This window comes from Saimiri boliviensis, chromosome 5 (genome assembly GCF_048565385.1).
Source record: "Saimiri boliviensis isolate mSaiBol1 chromosome 5, mSaiBol1.pri, whole genome shotgun sequence".
Taxonomy (NCBI): Eukaryota; Metazoa; Chordata; class Mammalia; order Primates; family Cebidae; genus Saimiri; species Saimiri boliviensis.
Genome location: NC_133453.1, coordinates 70,893,012 through 70,913,659, shown reverse-complemented (window position 1 = coordinate 70,913,659; position 20,648 = coordinate 70,893,012). Strand labels below are relative to the sequence as shown.

At 38.2% G+C, this 20,648-nt stretch overlaps 1 protein-coding gene across 3 annotated transcripts in view; it reads right to left on the bottom strand.

Annotated features, from left to right (window-relative positions):
• SPC25 (SPC25 component of NDC80 kinetochore complex) overlaps nucleotides 1–9,857 on the bottom strand; it is a 51,823-nt gene extending 41,966 nt beyond the window's left edge. Inside the window, exons 1-3 of one of the 3 annotated variants that reach the window (XM_074399543.1) lie at nucleotides 9,502–9,857; nucleotides 8,626–8,772; nucleotides 8,460–8,525 (exon numbers count right to left, since the gene is read on the bottom strand). In XM_074399543.1, the coding sequence (XP_074255644.1) occupies nucleotides 8,460–8,525; nucleotides 8,626–8,761 (202 nt within the window). In that variant the 5' untranslated portion in view covers nucleotides 8,762–8,772; nucleotides 9,502–9,857. The remainder of the gene's footprint in view (nucleotides 1–8,459; nucleotides 8,526–8,625; nucleotides 8,773–9,501) is intronic. The other 2 variants (XM_074399542.1, XM_003921903.3) reach the window with 2 other exon arrangements.
• Nucleotides 9,858–20,648: the final 10,791 nt, after the last annotated feature.

Here is a 20,648-nt window from a genome sequence, read left to right as displayed (position 1 = left end):
GATGCTCAATAAAATACTAACTTACATGAAAAATAATCTACTAAGAACAAATATAGTTTATTCTAAGGATTTTATATAGTGAAGGTATATCAGGAAAATCCATCACATGAATAGGAATTGAAGAAACATTTCATACAAATTCAGCATCTACTCCTGATACTGATTCTTAAACTACAAATGGAAGGACATTTCTTTAACAATGCAGAAGCAAATCAAAAACCTTTCAAATCCCATAATAAATATTTGGCATTTCCAAAAGGAATAAAATAGATGCTGGCTAGCACTGTTATTTAATATTTTCCCTAGAAGTTTCTGGCCAACACAAGATATTTAACTGGTAAAACTGTAAGAAAAAAAGAACTATTTTCATTATATATAGACAATAGACAACTATCTAGAATACTCAGAAAAATCTACTGAAAATCTAGCAGAATTTGTGGTACTACACACCAAAAAAATCAATAGTTTTTGTACATAATACCAGTGATTAATATATAGGTGAGAACAGATATTCATACTAATATTAATAATGGCAATATTAGTTTTTGCTGTTTGTTTTTATTTATTAGTTTTTGCCATTCTGTGCTATTTTTAAGTACTGTGTTATTTTTAAGTACTGGCATACCTTGGAGATATTGCAAGTTCTATTCCAGATCACTGAAACAAAGCAATTATTGCAAATAAAGCAAGTCACAAATGTTTTGGTTTTCCAGTATATAGAAAAGTTATATTTATGCTATGTTGTAGTCTATTAAGTATGCAATAGCATTATGGCTAAAAAACCCAGTATACCTAATTAAAAATTTTTGCTAAAAATGCTAATAATCATCTAAGCGTTCAGTGTGTTCTGAACTTTTGCAGAGGGAGGGTCTTTCCTTGATGTTGATGGCTGCTGACTGATTAGGGTGGTAGTTGCTGAAGGTTGGGGTGGCTGTGGCTATAATAAGACAACAATAACATTTGCTGCATCAATCAGCTCTTTCATGAATGATTTCTCTGCAGCATACAATAGTGCTTGACAGCATTTACCCCTGGTAGAACTTCTTTCAAAATTGGAGTCAGTCTTCTCAAACCCTGCTGCTAATTTATCAACTAAGTTTATGTAATATTCTAAATCCTTTGTTGTCAGTTAAACAATCTTCACAGCATCTTCACCAGGAGTGGATTCTATCCCATAAAACCACATTCTTTGCTCATCCATAAGAAGCAAATTCTTACACATTCAACTTTTATCATGAGATTGCATGGTTTTAGTGACTTCTCTCTAGCTATGAAAGTCTTAGATGGCATCTTCTTCCAAAATAGAAAACTGTTTCATCTACCTCAAAAATCTGTTCTCTAGTGTAGCCACCTTCATCAATGATATTAGCGAGATAACTTGCTGTAGCTTCTACATTAGCACTGCTGCTTCATCTTCCACTTTTATGTTATGGAGGCTGCTGCTTTCCTTAAACCTCATATACCAACTTCTGCTAGCTTCAAACTTTGCTTCCGAAACTTCCTCATCTTTCTCAAGTCTTCATAGAATTGAAGAGGGCTAGGGTCTTACCCTGGATTAGGTTTTTGCTTAAGGGAAGGTTGCAGTTCGTTTGTTCTTCTATTCAGGCCACTAAAACTTTCTCTACATCAACAATAAGGCTGTTTCTCTTTCTTATCCTTTGTGAGTTCAATGAATTAGCACTTTTGCTAATTGGTGCAAGAGGCCAAGCTTTTATCCTGTCTCAGCTTTTGACGCACTTTCCCACTAAGCTTACTCATTTCCAGCTTTTGATTGAATGTGAGACCTATGATTCCTTTCAGCTGAACACTTAGAGGTCACTATAGGGTTATTAATTGCCCTAATTTCCATACTGCTGTGTCTCAGAGACTAGGGAGGCCCAAGGAGAGGAAGAAAGAACTGGCTGGTCAGCAGAGCAGTCAGAAGTCACTCAACATTTATCCATTAAGTTCGTCATCTTATATGGGTGTCATTCATGGCACTTAAAACAATTACAATAATAATGTCAAAGATCACTGATCATAGAGCACCACATGAAATATAATAATGACAAGTTTGAAATCTTGTATTACCAACATGTGGCAGACATGAAGTCAGCACATGCTGATGGAAAAATGGTGCCCATAGACTTGCTTGACACATGGTTGCCATTAACCTTTAATTTGTAAAAATTGCAATATCTGTAAAGTGCAACAAAGTGAAGTGCAATAAAACAAGGTATCCATGTATCAAAATACTGGCTTTTTACATCTGTCTCACATATTGGCCAGCACTCATTACTCCTTTTTGGCTTTAATCCCTCTACCCTCCCTGCCTTCCCCATGTCCCTGTCACTGTCTGTACAAGTTCTTCTTGCCCTAGCCCTCTTAAACACTCAGCTTCTGCAACTACCCACCCCTTTCTCATGCATATGCTCAAAATAAAAACAACAATGCCTGTGCATAAACCTGGCCAGACCTCTCTGCTGGGAAAGGAGTAACAATGGCAGGGCCATTTCTTTCTCTGTTTGTTGGAAGAAAGATACAACTTCTGCGACTTGTGGGGCCCACTGCCCAGAGACATTGTCCCCAAAGTGCCAATCAAAGGGCTAAATAAGGAAGGCAGGCACAAAAAGCCTAAGAACTCTAGGGCAGAGATTACTGAGGTCAAATAATTAATGCCAGTAGAGCTCATGTGGTGCTTTACAATATGCTTATAAATTTTTGAATTAAAGATTTAGTTTTACTAATACTTATGAAATCGAAACACTTTAAAATCAAATGCCAATTAATAATATCAGTAGTCCAGAATTGTATCAAATAAACTGCACTGTCTATACTGTCATTTAATTCCAGTATCAGAATTATAAGTAAATATATGCTCCAAGAATGAGTAATTTTTTTCTCTAAGTTAAACAAGAGTTAGTCCACCACCAAATTTATGAAGACTTTAAATACCATAAATCTTCAAAAGAGAAATACACTATAATCTGTTCCCCAAATTGAAGTGAGCAAGAATTCTCAGTGCTTGAACAACATCTCTCACGACAAGCATTCCTCGGGCAACAGGGAAATCTTGTTTACAGAGGCAACAAACAGAAAATTCAGAATCAACCTAGATCAAGAAATATGTAGGCTCTGTTAAAAAACAAAACAAAACAAAACAAACTACAAAGCTTGTCTGAGACACATATTTGATCTGGATATATGAAGAGATATTTTATGCTTCTAAATATTATAAGAGACATGCCAAACAAATGTTGGCATATTTTGGAAGTTAATATGATAAATGAAATGCCAAATCAATGTTCAAGAGGTACATTATTTTCTAAACAGTGCTGAAATCCAAAACAAATTCTTTAGTCTTTTACTACTTTTTTTAAAAAAGACGAAAAAGACTCAGCAATTCAGTAACTTGCCCAAAGCTGTATTTGCTAGGATGAAATTAATAAGACTGCATTTAAACTCGGGTCTTGAATATTAAACTATCCTCCTCCAACAATGAGTTACCGTTTTAATCTCAAGAGGAAGACACAAATACAAATTTGTAAGGAAAAAAACGTAAGAGAGATAAAAAGATGAAACACAGAATGCAGATGATTAATAAATATGAAAGATAACCTCAGATAAATCTCAGAAATGCAAGTAAAGCAATAAAATTTCAATTTTCATTTATTACAACGTTTACAAAAATAACAACAAATCTTGAGAGGAATGCAAAATGCTAGGGTCCTTCTGGAAAATATTTGCGACATTGTAAAATAAAAGAGCCTTAAGAATATTCACCTCCTTTGACCCAGCAATTTCATTTTTACAAAGTTACCATAGGGAAATAGGATATGTGCAAATATTTATATATAAAAATTCTTTTTCAGTATTTATAATGAAAAACTGAAAACATCCTCAATTGCTAACAAGTAAATGATTTTTAAAATATGGTAGGTCAGTAAGATAGAATGTATTTTCAAAAAAATTTTGCTGTGTGGGAAAATACTCTAAAAGTTAAAAAAAAAATAGTTATATAGATACCATGAACATAATTATGTTAAAAATCTACACAGCTCATGAAAAATAAAAGCTAGAAAGTCATTTGGTTAAACGTGGTTCTCAATATTACAGGTGATATTTTTTGGTTTTTTTTTGTATGTTCTAAGAATATGAACATGATCACATATTAGGTCAAGTATTATTTAAAAATAAACATCTTACTAGAAAGAAAATGCTACCATTTAAAGAAAAGTATTAAGTAGAATTGTGTTACACAAGAAATCCAGATTGAAGTCAAAGGTCTCAACTCTAATCCAGCACATCAGTTGTTATCCAACGATCTTGGTCAAAATCACAACTTCTGAATCTCTTTTCCTTATTTGTAAAATGGGGATAACAGTTGCTACTCCATTCACTGGGGTTAGAGTATCCAGTAATAATAATACGAAAACTTTTAAACTAGTGACACATAAATGCCAAATATAAGAGTGTTTTTATTACAACATTTGAAGAGCTGTGTGAATTTGTGGCCAATAGAAATATAAAGGCCCTTGATGCTGTGTGATTAGTATTGCATGTGTACACAGTTGGCTATCTTATTCCCAGGACGGACATTTCAAACTTGTACTCCTACTTGTGTTTTCCCTCCAGTGCAGGTCAGTATGGTACAATGGAAAGAACACAGATGCTTTGGTTCTAATCCTAGATCCTCTATCTACTCCCAGACCTTAGGCAAGTTTCTTAACCTCAGTGAGCTTCAATTTCCTCATCTGTAAAACAGGGATCATCTCTGTCTTAGACAGACTTCAGGATTTATAATAATTTAAAAGCCTGCCCATAGTAAATACCTCTCAATTTCAACAGATGATTTTCCCTCTTGTGATAATTAGCATTGATGGCTCCAAAATTTTAGGCTATTTTGATCTCTGCAGTACCTTCCTAGAAGATTACCTGGTACAGAGCAGTAGCTCAACAAATATTTGATGAGTGAATGAATTCCCTCCACATTTCTTATTCCCAAAATAATATCTATCTCAGTGTTTACCTTACTGGATCTACCTGTGACTTCCAATGTTGACAACACCCTTTCTTGTTTATTTCCTCTTTCCGTTTTGGTGACCTTCCCGCTTACGTCCTCTGTTCTCCAATTACTAATTCTATCTTCCCTGGTCCTTTCCATTTACCCCTCTCTCAAATTAAAGAGGAAAGGTAATGCTTTGAAGATGAGTGAGGCTTCTGAAGTTAATCTGATGATGCGGGGCAAATCACAATCTCTCTGGGACTGTAATATCAGTAAAGTAGGAATAATAATAATAATAGCAACTCTGGAGAACTGTCATAAGGACTGAAGGAGATGGTCAATGTAAGGCATTTAGCACATTACCTGTCACACAGTAATGAGTAAATAAATATTATTACTGTCCAAGGCTATCTTCTTAAACTCTACATATTCTTCCACAGCTTCAACCCCAAAATACACTGTAGACTCACAAATCCCTATCTTCAGCAAAGAGCACTTTCCTGGCTGGCCTCCAGATGAATATATACATTGCCTACCAGACATCACAACCTGAGGACTCGCTGCATAATAAACTCAACATATTCAACCAACACATTTAAAATTGAACCCATGTATGTTTCCTTCCCACCCATAAAAACATGCTCCACCACTCTTTCAATCCCTTACTTAGTAAATGCATCACCACTGATTCATAATCCACGTAAGAAGGAATCAACCTAGACCACAACACCCTCTCACCTTCAGGCCAACAGTCATGAGTCTAACCCCTCAGACCTGTCACTGGTCCAAGCCACCCTCATTATGTGCCTGTACTATTACACTAGATTTTTCCTTTAACTGTCTCTTTACAGGCAACAATCTCATTCCCCTCCTGTTTATTGTGTATGACTACTAGAGAGCTTCTTCTGAAACATAAATCCAGTATCATTTTCCAGGTGGAAATTCTATAGCAACTCTTTATCTCCTGAAAAACAAAGTCTAACCCCCTTTGCACAACATAGAATGTCCATCAATCTGGCCAGTTCTCCTTCCGGCCACTTCTCCGCCACTCCCCATCTACAGTGTACTCTAGCCATCCCAGAACTTATCAAGCACTCGTGTTCCTGCCCCATTCCATGTGCTGTTCCCTCTTCCTAGAATGTAATGCTGACTCTGTTGAACATCCCTAATCCTCCTTTATGTGGTATTCTCCAAAGTAGTGTGATATAATCAAACTAAAAGTTCAAAACATTTTCTGTTATCAGCTATCCGACCTCGAGCAAGTAGCTTAACCTGTGCTTGTTTCATTATAAAAATCTAACATGTAAGAATAAAAGCAGTATCTATACCTCTTAGGGTTGTTGTGAGAGTTCATGAGTCAATATATGCAAAGAGCTTAGAACAGGGCCTGGCACATGATATACAAGGTAATGGTTAGCTATTAAATTACAATTTTTTTTTTTTTTTTTTTTTTTTGAGACAGAATCTCCCTCTGTCATCCAGGCTGAAGTATAATGGCATGATCATAGCTCACTGTAGCCTCGACCTCCTGGGCTCAAGCTATCCTCTTTCCTCAGTCTCCTGAGTAGTTGGGACTACAGGTGTGCACCATCACACCTGGCTAATTTTTCCTTAATTTTTATAGAGACAGGGTCTCACTATATTGCCCAGGCTGGTCTTGAACTCCTGGGCTCAAGTAATCCTCCTGCCTTGGCCTCCCAAAGTGCTGGGATTACTTTGGCTTGAGCCATTGCACCTGGCACGATATATTTTAATTGTGGATTCCCCGTCTATATCCTCCATAATATTGTGAGTAAATTATACTTCATGCATTGTTGTCTCCTTAGTGCTGGGCAATAGCAGTCATATGTTCACTGAATTAATTAAAATTGGGTAAATTATATTTCTGTTCAAGTACAAACTGATTTTTAAAGAAAAATATTGATAATGCTTTTAGATTTTTAGATTTTAGACTATATAGAGCATATCTTCACACTATAGATAATCTTTAAGAGCACACTTTGAGACTCACAGTAGTAAAATTGACAGTTCCAAACTTTTAATTTTCTAATGCCTAGGGATCCTACAGAGGTTTTAAAGAACCCAAACTCAGCATCACTCTTTCACACACACATGCAAACAAAAGTGGTTTTCCTTTTTGCTTATGGTTACAGAGGGAATGAGAGAAGCAGTGAACGGGCATGGAAGCTTCAGGGCAGATTACAAAGTAAACATGGGTAAAGGTCTAGCAAATAACCTACTGGGGTAATAAAGTCAGATGCTTTCACGGGCCACACAAAGAGTAAAGTGGGTAAGTCAAAGCCACCCACTTTGCTAATGAAAGAACATATGCCCCATGTAAGGACATTCCAGTCTAACATTGTTTAAAACATGGTGCCTTTAAACTGGGTATCTCTAGTAGAATCTGAACTGTGGACACAAGTTTGCGTTCTGTGGGTAAGAATTCAGTAAAAGCTGCCAGGTCTTGGTAAAAGCTGTTGATCCACTCTGGACAACCGGAAGAGAGGTAGAAATAAGATGGCAAGAATAGAAGTAAAAATATGGAGAGAAACACTTTCAGAGTACTAACAGAGCTGAGAGCACTCCAGCTTTTCATTCCCCAGGCTGTGATTTCCAACACAAAAACAAACTCATCTTTTAAAAAATACTGGCATTTAAACCTTGGCACTGACAAATCTCACAAGTACAGTGCTGAGTGAAAAAATGGACAGAAGACATACAAGAGAATGCCATTTATATAATATTCAAAAACACAATACTAGAAGCCAGGCACGGTGGCTCACACCTGAAATCCCAGCACTCTGGGAGGCCAAGGTAGGCAAACCTCTTAAGCCCAGGAGTTCAAGACCAGCCTGCACAACATGGTGAAACCTTATCTCTACAAAAAAATACAAACTAACCAGGCATAGTGGCATGCACCTGTGGTCCCAGCTACTTAGGGGCTAAGGTGGGAGTATCACTTGGGCCCAGGAGGTTGAGGCTGCAACGAGCCTAGATCATGCCAGTGCACTCCAGCCTGGCTGACAAAGTGAGACCCTTTCTCAAAAAACAAAATAAAAACCCGCAATACTAAACAATATATTGACAGGTTAGTTGTGGAAGGTGGGAGAAGAAGGTGAAACATGGGATGTTCTACCTTACGCTGAATGGTATGTCAATGTTTATTCCTATATACAAGCATATGTATATATGTTAATGTGTATTTGTGTGTGTGTGTGTGTGTGTGTATGTGTATTTTTTGTAGAGACGGGGTTTCACCACATTGCTCGGGTTGGTCTTGAACTCCTGGGCTCAAGGGATCCACCCACCTCGGCCTCCCAAAGTGTTGAGATTACTAGCATGAGCCACTGCATAAACAATATATAAACAGTATATTCACACTTGTGCACACAAAATACATTGTCTTACTTGTATAATTTCACGATAAAGACATTTTATCTTAAAAAAACCCCATAATTTACACTTTTTCACATACGATTTTGATATTCCAGAAACATCTCAACCATTCTATCTTCTTCCTTTAATTTCACAGACAGCTTTTCTGAAAGAGAAATTGGAGTGAACTTTGAATTCAGCTGAAATAACACTAAAAAATAAAATAGAACAGCAAAAACAGCACATTACAAGTTAACATTAGTTACCTGCAAATGCTTTGAGGGAGTCCTTGTAGGTATCTCTTAGTCCTGCCATCTGAAAGGAGGTGTCAGTGCTTTTGAATTTATTCCAAAATTCATTTAGGCTTTTATCGAATAGTGCCAGTTCGTCCTCTACCATCATGTAAGACAATGCTACAAAAGAATACACATTGCATTTTTTAAGAGTTATTGAAATCAGATCAGCCACATGTTCCAATCAGGTATACAGTATTTTGGCAATTTGCCATTTGCTAGAAAACAGCAACTTATCTTTAATTCTAAGTCATCAAGGGTAGAGGCAAGCCACCTGGGCTTAACTGTGGTTAACGTGCAGCAGTAATCAAGGACACCTTTACCTCCTAGCGGATTATTAGTAGGTAAGTGTAAATGCACAGGATGTTCACACGTTCTATGACTCTGGGTCCATTTTCTCACAAGCAAAACTGTTGATTTCTAAAACCCCTTTTCTAACTCTGACCTTTTCTAATCGGAGATCAACAGGATGGCCAGGTGGCGGGCCCCTCCCATAGAATAAGATCCCACACATCTACCCTGTCTCTCTCCCCCACCTCAGAACAGTAAAAGTTAACAGTAGGATAGAGAATAAAGTGAGAGTTCGGTGGGTTCCGTCCAGAGTGTATACAAGTCACCTCGGGCCTCAGTATCCTCTGTAAAAGGAGTTCCTGGGAGAATCCTGGACCCACCAATACGCTGTGACGCTAAAACCTTCCCAGGAGGACCAAAGAGATCCCCTGCAGTGAAACCCTGAACCTTTTGGGTTCGCAGCCGCCCAATCCACCAGGCTGGTGAGGCCCAAACTGCAACAAGATGCCCATTTCACAAACGCCGCCCCAAATACACACATTCCGCCCCCAAACTCACTTTCCCCTATCGCGACAGACAGTCCGAAGAGCCCAGCTCGGCGCCCACCTCCCTCACCTTCGCAGGCAGGCCTGAGTCCAGTCGCCTTCCCCACAGCAAATCCGCGCCCACGGTAGCCAACAGCCGGGCTTCAGACAACTCCCGCAGCCCCACCGACTTTCGGATTTCAAACCCAATGCACTTCCCGCCACCCGCCTGCAGGCGCACGCTCGCCTTCTGATTGGCCGAGAGCACAGACTCTCCATGACACGATTGGTTAAGCTTACCCTTGGATTCTCGCGGGAAAAATGGGGAACATGGCATTCTGGGATTCGTAGTTCTTTTCTGAGCAACAGCAGGAGTCTCCGCTGTGACCCCGAAAGCATTAATAGCACCGAAGAGCTCGCCCACGACAAGTCATTCGTCGGCTTCAAATAAAGGTTTCTGGAACAAATACATATTTCTTGCGAAAGATATAAGCGTATCTTTCGCAAGAAATAGATCCTCTTCTTTGTATTCACCTTGTAAAGTTGACTTCAATTATGAGTGGGGAGAAACATTCAAATAATCCTCAGAATAGGTTTTTCCTTCTTACAAAAATATTCCTTCTTTTCTGCTGCCCCAGGTTCTCTAACAATGTTTTTGAGGCCTAATAGAACACTGTTACTATCTTGCAGAAGTGGAAGAAACTAGAACACTATCAAAATCACCTGCTATGTTCTCTGAGTTCAGGAGTGAGGCATAAAGTATTCAACGAGGATTTGCCAGAGTAGTCAAGCTGCAGAAAATCTGCGTTGTCCAGGAACTCTGAAAGGTGACATAGATTTGGCATTTGAATCCTTCTTGGTAATGCTGAGGAAGAAAGAAAACTGGGGGAAAAAAACTAAAGAATGTGCTCTCTGGGCGGGGCGTGGTGGCTCATGCCTGTAATCCCAGCACTTTCGGAGGTCGAGGCAGCGGAGCACGAGGTCAGGAGTACGAGACCAGCTGGCCAACGTGTTGAAACGCCGTCTCTATTAAAGGTACAACAACAAAAAAAATTGCCAGGCGTAGTGGTGGGCACCTGTAATCCCATCTAGTTGGGAGGCTGAGGAAGGAGAATTGCTTGAATCCAGGAGTCAGAGGTTGCAGTGAGCTGAGCTCTCACCACTGCACTCCACTCTGGGCAGCAGAGCAGGGCTCCATCTCAAAAAAAAAAAGAATATGCTCTCTGAAGAATGGAAAATAAAGTTGGCTAAAATAATGAAGTCGAAGTCAAAGTTATTTTCATGTTAGACTATGAGATGTTTGTGAAATTAAAGCCTCTGTTATACACCAAAATGTTTTCACTATACTAGTTTCTTTTCATTTTCATCAGTAATACAAACACCAACAAGAAATAAATATGTAAAAAAAAAACAGTCTCAGGGGACCAGATACTAGCCATTTTTTCTCCAAGAACTAAATTAAGACCTATGAAATCAGGACAAGTTATTATGAATATTAAACACTTCACAATATATCCAAAAGTCAGCTTGCAGCCTAGAGACTGCTATTAATACAGTTAGACATACCGTTTGCTGTGATAAATTTCCTTTCATTCCCAGATATTTTCCTAAGAACTTCTGATTTTATATATCTGATAGTATTTACCTTAAAGCAAAATTTTATGAGTTGAGCACCTCAGAACTTCAGCTGATTGAGTGCTGGTACTCATTTGTAGGGTTTTCACAGTACCAAATTAGTGAAGACAGTACTTAAGAAGATTCATGGAAGGGAGCTGACTTGGTATCATGTTGATGAATTCCTCACTGAGTTTTTACACTGGTCTTTGTCAGACTATTGAGTGAAGATTCTCTCTTTGGGTCTTCAGCTAAGGGCAGTGATTGCCCTACCAATGTGCAGTTTTTAGGGCAGCCTCAGAGTGCCCATTGCTTTTCATTCTTTCAGAATACTCCTCCCCAACCAGGATGTGAGGGAGAAGTTTCTTTGTCATTTGTCAAAATTTTCATTTCTGAAAGACTGACTAATTTCTCTCTAATCCCCCAAGGATAACTGGAGACCACCCTCTTCTTTCTACTCAGTGCACAGAATGGGGCCTCCAGCCTTCTCAGCATTAAAAAGGGGAAAACAGACGCCCCGACCTATTGTTACTCACACAACTCTATCATCATCACCACCACCACCATATTTATGTACCTTTCATTTCAAACCAATCAGGATTTAATGAGTTTCTATTTTATGCCATGTACTGAGTTGAGCACTGCCTTCTCTGGGATACATGGTCTGTGACCCAGGGTTGGGTTTCTGCAGGGTGGGGAACAGAACAATGCCACATGTACCCAGGCTGGAGGTGTTTCTGGATGGTGGTTATAGTCTTGCTCAGACTGAAAGCTCCATTGCTCCTCCCCTGAAAACTTAATTCTTTCTCCAGTGGGTGAAGGATAATGTGGTATAAGGATAAAAGATCGTTGTTCTCTATTGCATATACACTTGCTGGATGGATACTTTGCATCTTGGGGCAGAGCTAGAAATGATCATGAGTAATGCTGTGGTTTAGACTGTAAGTTCCCCATCTTTAAGTATAAAGTTATCTTTATCACATTCACATTTATGCTGACATTCACATTTATACTTTCAACATCCATTCACTGAGAAAACAGAAATTATAAAAGTCACTGGATTCAAAAGAGAAGTTTCCTCCTGCAGATTCCAGGTTAAGAGCCTACAATATTGAAAATGCTTACTGCATTTAAATGATTCTTGAACAGAAACTTTCAATGTTCTAGATTTCTGAATGGCCTGTGCCAAACACTGCAATAGATAATTTAAGAAAGCAAGTCTTCTGACAATTACTATAAACTACAGTATTCAAAGTGGAGTCAACCTTCAATGCCAGGTTATACCTGGACTCTTTCATCTCCTTCCTAGAATTAAAAAAAAAAAAAAAAAAAATGAAGGAAAGGCTGGGACCTTGTATCAGTCTGTTCTCACATTGCTATAAAGAAATACTTGAGACTGGGTAATTTACAAAGAAAAGAGGTTTAATTGGCTCATGGTTCTGCAAGCTATACAGAAAGAAGAGCAGCATCTGCTTCTAGGGAGACTTCAGGAAGCTTCCAAACATGGCAGAAGGTGAATGGGGAGAAGGTACTTCATGTGCCAAAGCAGGAGCAAGGGAGGTCAGAGGGAGGTGCCACACACTTTTAAATGACCTGATCTCATGAGAGCTCACTCACTGTTGCAAGGACAGTACCCAGAGGATGGTACTAAACCATTTATAAGAAATCCAACCCCATCATCCAATCACCTCCTATGACTATGCTGGAGGTCTGATATAGTCTGGATCTGTGTGGTGGGAGGAAGTCACCAAATTTTATCCCCCAAAAAGAAACCATAAAACTGGACCAAATTATCAAAAACAGCTATTTAAGTGACATAGAAATTGACTAACAGATTACAGCAAATTAAGAAGCATTTATTCATGAAAAATTACTCAAAAACATTATGCTAAGTGAAAGAAGCCAAATGGAAAAGATTATATATACTATGATTTGATTTACATAAAATAAAAAAGCCAGATTCCCAGATACAGAAAGCAGTTCAGTTTTTGCATGGGGTTGGGAGCAGATGCAGGCACTGACTGCCAAAGTGCATGAAAGAAGTTTCTGGGGTATTGGAGATGTTCTGAAACTGGTTTGTGTCAATTACTGGCAACTCTATAAATTTACTAAAAATTGTGGAATTATACATTTATAATGAGAAAGTTCATAGTATATAAATTGTAACCCAATAAAAGTTTTAAAAATGTTTTTGAAAAGATGAACAATATCAGAGCTTCAGAGGAAAAATAAGACTACATTTCCCAAGCACTCAGAAAACATTCAATATAGTAAGAAAAATATCCATGTTATTTTTATTATGGTAAAATACACATAAAATAAAATTTACCATCTTAACCATTTTTAAGTGGATAGTAAAGGGATGTTGAGTGTATTCACAGCACTATGAAACCATCACCACTATTCATCTCCAGAACCCTTTTTATCTGTAAAATTAAAACTCTGCCCATCAAATAACAAATCTGTCTTTCCTCCCCTCACACTCTGACAATTACCATTCTGTTTTCTGTCTCTATGAATCTGACTATTCCAGGTACAATTTTTAAATTGTCTCATAAATGTCAGAAATGAGGATTTCTTCTACGGCTTTTAAATACAATATGTTAATCAATCAATGTTAATGTCTTTAGGTGTGATAAGGATATTATCTCCATTATATTCCTGAATATTTTCCCTTTCATCCTACAGTTTGCATTTCTAAATTCTACCCATATGTCAAGGCCCAGCAACTTGCCCTGTCCTCCCTAAAAGCTTCCTAATCTCACAGACTGAAAGTTATGCCTAACTTTCCTCTTTTCCATTTACTTCTATCTGTTCACCTCTAAGGACACAATGGTATGTGATTTATGTAAATATCTTATCTTCCCTGCTACACCACAAGCTTCTTAAGGTCTGATCTATCTCTGTCCTGTGTGGTACATGTAACAGTCCATGTCTTACTCAGTCTCTTGCTTCCCAAAAGTGAGAGGTTCTCCACCCAATAACATCACCATCATCTGGGATCTTAGAAATACAGTCTCAGATGCCACTCCATTCTTAGTGAATCAAAGACTCTTGAGTCCCTGTAATCTGTGTTTTAACAAGCCCTTCAGGGCAGTTGGATGAACATTAAAGTTTGAGAGACACTGCTTTACACATACTCTTTACACAGTACTCTTTAAGTCATCTATAAAAATGAACAGAGCTATACAATATATTAACTCTACTGTGAAAAAATTAATAGTACTGCTCAATGGGCAACTCTGTCGCATCCTTTAGCAATCCAAGAAAAAGTGTATAGATGTATGGGTCATGATCATTTCTAGAGAAAAGTACATAGGAGACTAATGGAAAGGGGTACTTGGAACAGCTGTAGCAGGGTCATTTATCATGGTGTCATTATGGAATGCCAATATTCCTGGGATGCTAGCCAGAATGAGGGTAATGATTTTCTGAAAGTCACTAGGGTCTAAATTCCATTTGAAATAAATCCATTTTACATTGCAAGGTGACACTGGAGAGATCTCAAATACAATTCATTTTAGAGAAGGCAGATAAGTTTGTGGTAAAAGGATAATGACCATGCAGAGACAGCAAAGGTCAATGCCTCCAAAATATATTTTTGTTTACTGCCACTGCACAAGTAACACACAATCTAAAGTCAAATATCTCTGAATGGTGTTGAATTGCAGTGAGCACTGTAACTCAGTGATGAATGGTTTATTTTATGATAAGACATATCTTGTGGTTATATAATGTTTGGCGTGGTGAAACATATTGGAGAAATTCTATCCTCTGTCCCACTAAGTAATACAGGCAGGGATGTACTGTAAATCAAAATCGCAGAAAAATTTTAAATGAATCAGAATGAGAACATTCTAGAAAGAACTAGAAGTGTTCAACTACAGGGATGAACTAAAAAACAAGGCAACAGTATAGGGTTTTGGGACCAAATATAGTAGTAAAAGATTTTTTTAAAAACAGTAAGAGGAAGGAAGTCATTAAGACAAGCAACTCATGCAGGGGTGGTTGGAGTTATGAAGATATCTCTGAGGAAACTGGGGAAATAGGAGGATCCTGGGTATAGGGCCCATGGACAGTGTATGGGATTCCAGTGGACCTCACGCTGTACTTAATTTGCTTGGGTCAGAGATTCTATTGAGAATCTGGTGAAAATCATGGCTTCTTTCAAGATATACATACAAGCACAAACATTCTGCATGCAATTTCAGGAAGTTCACTGATCCCTAAACAAATCAATCCATGTTATGGACTGCCTGGTGACCAAAGAGATGTGCCTAAGGTTAGACCCCAAAGCACAGACTCATAAAGGTTTCTTCTACTCCAAAAGCACTTTTTCTGGCACAGCAGAGTTCTGATCCTCAAACACTTGGAGGAATCAAATGGAGAGTTCTACTACAGCAGGAAGAAAAGGAGGTGATCCCAAAGGAAATGTTGGCTGGCTATACAATTTCTGAAAACCATTTCCTAATGTGTAGGGTATTTGGCTTGATTCCCGGATTCAATAGTGAACAATTCAGACTTGTCTCTGCTCTGTTGAATTTTGACAGTGACCAATTAAAACACTTAGATAACTAAATATTTAGCATGAAAAAGAAGGGGGCCAGGATAAAGGGAAAACAAGAGTGAGAGAAAGCAGGGGAAGAAGAAAAGAGAAGAGGGAACAGAGAAAGTGGGTAGGAGGCAGAGATGTCCGAGTACAGAAAAGAAGCATCATGAAAATTGTGTATAAGAGCAAAATTGTCTCACTTTACCCTACTTCTACTCTGATCAGGAATTTCAGAGCTTGAATTCAATTCCACACTTACAAACTATTTGGCAAAATAAGAATGGCTAATATTAATTATTGCTAATTTTTTTTTAGTATTTACCATGTGCCTTCAAAAAAAAAAGATAATAAAAAGGAAATCTAAAAGGAAGAATATGAAAATAGACCAAGCTTGTATCCATGAGAAAGACTGGAATAATACAGTTCCCCAAAGAAGGCAAATGAAAAAAATGACTTAAGGTAGAAGTTGAGAGAGTGGTACACGGAGAAGCCAACTCCACACAGGAGGGAGAGGAATGCTATAGACACCTCGTTGCAAGGGAAGAGTGAATGAAGACCAAGCTTCTAAAATTTGATGTTTATAGAAAGCTTACTAAAATGCTTTCTGGATGTTGTCTCCAAAATGTCTCATTCTGTGATCTGGAGTGGGCTTGGAAATTACATGCAGGTGGCAGGAGATAGGTAGGTGGTCCATAGGTCACACTTTAAGAAATACAACTTCAAATAGAGGATGAGTACAGGTGGATCTACCCTCTTTTGGATCTTGGTCTGGGTAGGTTGAATGTGACTTTGTTCCATCATTTGGTCAACTGATTTGGGACACAGACCTTAAACTTTAATAATCTTGGCTTTGAAATGACCCAGCTTGTCAGGCAGGCTCTGTCACTGGAGGGAAGAGCTCCAATGGAAGATTATTAGTGTCAGAAAGAAGCAGTCTTCCGTATCTCCTTACTGCTGGGGCCCACATAGAATAGAAGAGCATCCCCACCCTAAGCCGTGACAATTTGAGTGGCAGACAGCAAATGGAGGAGGACTAAAGAAATGTGTAGAAAGAGATTTCCCACAGGAACAAATCATAAAATACAAGTAAGTGCTGAGAAGCTGGAAGCAAATAGCTCACCAGTATAATGGATGAAATGGTATTTTCACTTTTTACATTTTTAAAATTTTGTATGAATTGCATCTTAATTTTAATTCTGATGTATAATTCTGTAAAATATTTACATGGTTTCAAAGTCGAATCTATAAAATAAGTATGCTCAATGAAGTCTACTTTTTATCCCTGTTCCCTTCATTCTGTTCTCTTCTTTCCTTTATAAAATTTAAAAATAGATTAGTTTATATATATATATATATAACAAATATATATAAAATAAATATATATTAAATAGAGATGGGGTCTTGTTTTGTTTCCCAGGCTGCTCTCAAGATCCTGGCTTCAAGTGATCTTCCCACCATGGCTTCCCATAGTGCTGAGAGTACAGATGTGAGGTACCATGCCTGGCCCCCAATTTTTTAAATTGTTTATTCTTTGATTCTATTTAATCATAAGAAGATGTGTATGTTTGCATGTACATATATGTGTATATATGTTATATATGCATATATAATGTATGGATACATATATGCATACACATATATATATATACACAGATCTGCATACATATTTATATATGTATGTATACACATACATATACACACACACACATAAATGTATTAGCCCTTTCTAGAATACACATTATATATATTTTCTCTACCTTAAATACACTTTCTTGATATTGCCACATGTCAAGATCATTAACATGATCTCTGTAGAGAAATGCATTTTGAGTTTGCATTAACCAAATAATATAGTTTTAAAACACAGGCTCCTTATAATTTGGTGCTCATATCAACTTTGTTCCACAACATATCCACTCAATAAACATTTACTAAATAACTATGCTGGGTCTGGGGCAGTTATAGGTTTTGCGAAATCTAAAGCCCCTGTTATATGGCTTTATATAGGCCTCTCTATAAAGCCCCTGTTATATAGGCCCTCTCTTTAATAAAAAGAATAAAAACTCATGAATATACTCTAAACTCAGTGAGAACCTGCCTTTTTTTTTTTTTTTTTTTTTTTTTTTTTTTTTTTTTTTTAGAGGCAGTCACCTTCTGTCAGGCAGGCTGACAGAATGTTTCTACAGAGTGCAGCTTTGTGGTCTCACTGTAACCTCCACCTCTCAGGTTCAAGCGATTCTCCTGCCTCAGACTCCCAAGTGGCTGGAACTACAGGAGACCGCCACAATGCCTGGCTAATTTTTTTTTTTTTTTAAGTAGAGACAGGGTTTTACCATGTTGGCTAGGCTGGTCTTGAACTCCTGACCTCAGATGATCTGCCCACCTTGGCCTCCCAAAGTGGTGGGATCACAGGTGTGAGCCAACATGCCCTGTCCAACGTACCATCTTAGGGGCCCGCAGGAGCTTTGCCAGCTTTGCGGGCAATCGGTTTCTAAATGGGCCTGTTATGGGAACTGTGCTTGTGGCTGGTGCACAAGTGGCCAGGACGCCTTGTTTTATGGAGCTTATATTGTAGTGCAGGAGAGAGATACCAAATATATATGCTTGCCATAAATATATAATTATAAATTGTTTCTAAATCCTGGTTATGGGATGAACTGTATTCCCTCATATTCGTGTTGAAGTTCTAAGCCCCAGTACTTCCCAAAAAGACTATGTTTGAAAATAAGGTCTTTAAAGGGGTGATTAAGTTAGAATGAAGTCATCAGTATGTACCTTAATTCAATAACACTGGTGTCCTTGTAAAAAGAGGAGATTAGAACACACCCATGTAGCGGGGAAGACTATGTGAAAACAGAGCAGGCAGCCATCTGCAAGCCAAGGATGGAAGCTCAGAAGAAGACACCACCACCAACACCTTGATTTCGGGCTCCTAGTCTCCTATATTTCTGTTTTGTAAGCCACCCAGTCTGGTACTTTGTTATGGCAGCCCTAGCAGACTCATACACTCCCCTAGGAGAAAAGCGTGTTTGAGAGACAGCATTGTCAGAGGAGTGGTGAGGATGCTGGCCAGAGAAGGCATCACCAGTGGATGCACAGAAGCCAACATACAAAGAGACTAAAAATGACCAACTATGAGGAATAAGCAGATTAGCAGATGCTGTTAAAGGGTGAAGGAAATCAAGGTGCTTTTGCTTCACTTAATTATCCCACAGTCTGCAGAACCAATAGTTCTCGGGAGACAGTCTTTCTAAATTAACTATCATAGATGAAAGGCTAATCACAGGCTCCGAGGTGTTGAAGAGCAGGAAGTTTAATTTTTAATTGGAAGACAAAATGCATTTGATATCATTTACATCCTGATTTAAGGATAAGACATTTCTGAAGAAAATGAGTATTATGAATTATGTAGCTCAAACACTTTTTAGAAAAAGAATAAAGGGAAGTTACGTCCTGCCTCATGGCTCATTAAAGAGATTGTGGAAGTTATAGAACCTTAATATGCAAAACAAAAAAAGCCAGAAGCATAGACTCTAATTAGCCAAGGCTAATACCTCATATAAATTGCTTTAGCACAATGATTCTAAGCCCTTATGACACATTAGAACCACTTGAGAAGTATTTTAATAGTACCAGTGCCCAAATCCCATCACCAGAAATATAATTGATCTCAGGTTGGGACACAGTTACGGCACTTTTAAAAAGCAACCCAAAAGATGTTAATGGTTAGTCAATGTATTTCTTCAAGGTAAGGTACCAATAGACACCGAAGCCCAGTAGCAATGGTGCTGTTAAATGATAGGACACAAAACTCCAAGAGAAGTTCAAAGCGATAGTTACGGCCTGTGAAGGCTTTTAGTGAAGTCTTTTGTCCTTGCTTAGCCCACGGTAAGCAAATACAAAAATCTGAATGATAAGTAAGTTTACCGAGCTGCACCTCTGACCACCTTGAGAGGCTTAGTTGCTTTCCCACTAATCATCCTAGACACAATCCGGCTCCCTAAACCCAACATCTCTCTGACTTAGATCCTTAGCCTCTTCGTGCTACCCTTCTGTTCATTCTCAGTCTACCATCGTCCATAGTCTAGGATCCAGTCATAGTCCACAGCCCAGAACCAGGGTCCTGGTCCATAGGACCTATGACTCAGATCCATAGTCTCTTTGTGCTACCCTTCTGTTCATTCTCAGCATTTGTTTGGTGCTTTCCACTTCCATTTAACACTGTTCTCAACGAACCATTTTCCTGATTGGTCAAAAGCCCTTTGAAGTCTATTCCTATCTTTGTCACATGAATCATTCCCCATTCCTCTCAACTGTATTCTCTAGTTAATAAAAGATACAATTTGATTCTAACACATTTCTATTATCCAAATGATTTTCATTTCTGCTTTCTTGTCCCACAAAAAGCAACACATTTCTTTCCCTGTTCCATATATATTCTATCATTCTCCTTGATAAAAAAATAAATTGAACTACTCTTATTTTACATCTGTGATAAAAAAAAATTTGTCATATCACATATTTTTCATATCCAGATATTTATTCAACCATTTTCCTCAAAGACTCAATAAAATAGAGAACCACAGCCTATCTCAAGTTAAAATGCATGGCTTTCTGGGCTATTTGACATACAATATTTATTTGCAAAGTCTTTTCACCAAACATAGAAATTGCTCACGTCTGACCTTGGAGGAAATGAACTGTACAAAAATTTCAAACAAACATGATCCAACTGTTCACACAAAAGGGGAGTTGCGTAAGAAATTCATTGTGGTTCCATCCAAATTCCCCCTCAAATTGCCACAGAATCAGCATGTAGTTCACTCTTTGCCACCAATTAAAATCATAAACAGATGAGCTTTTCAGCAGAGGAGAGCCGGTGTGCCCTCTCTACAGATGGTCAGCATCACATGTTGTGGTAATGGCTCGACATGCCATAAAGGCACAGTATAAAAACAGTGGGCATCAGAGCACGTCAGCTCCAATTGCTCTATGTTTAGAATTACCTCTTTTTCAAG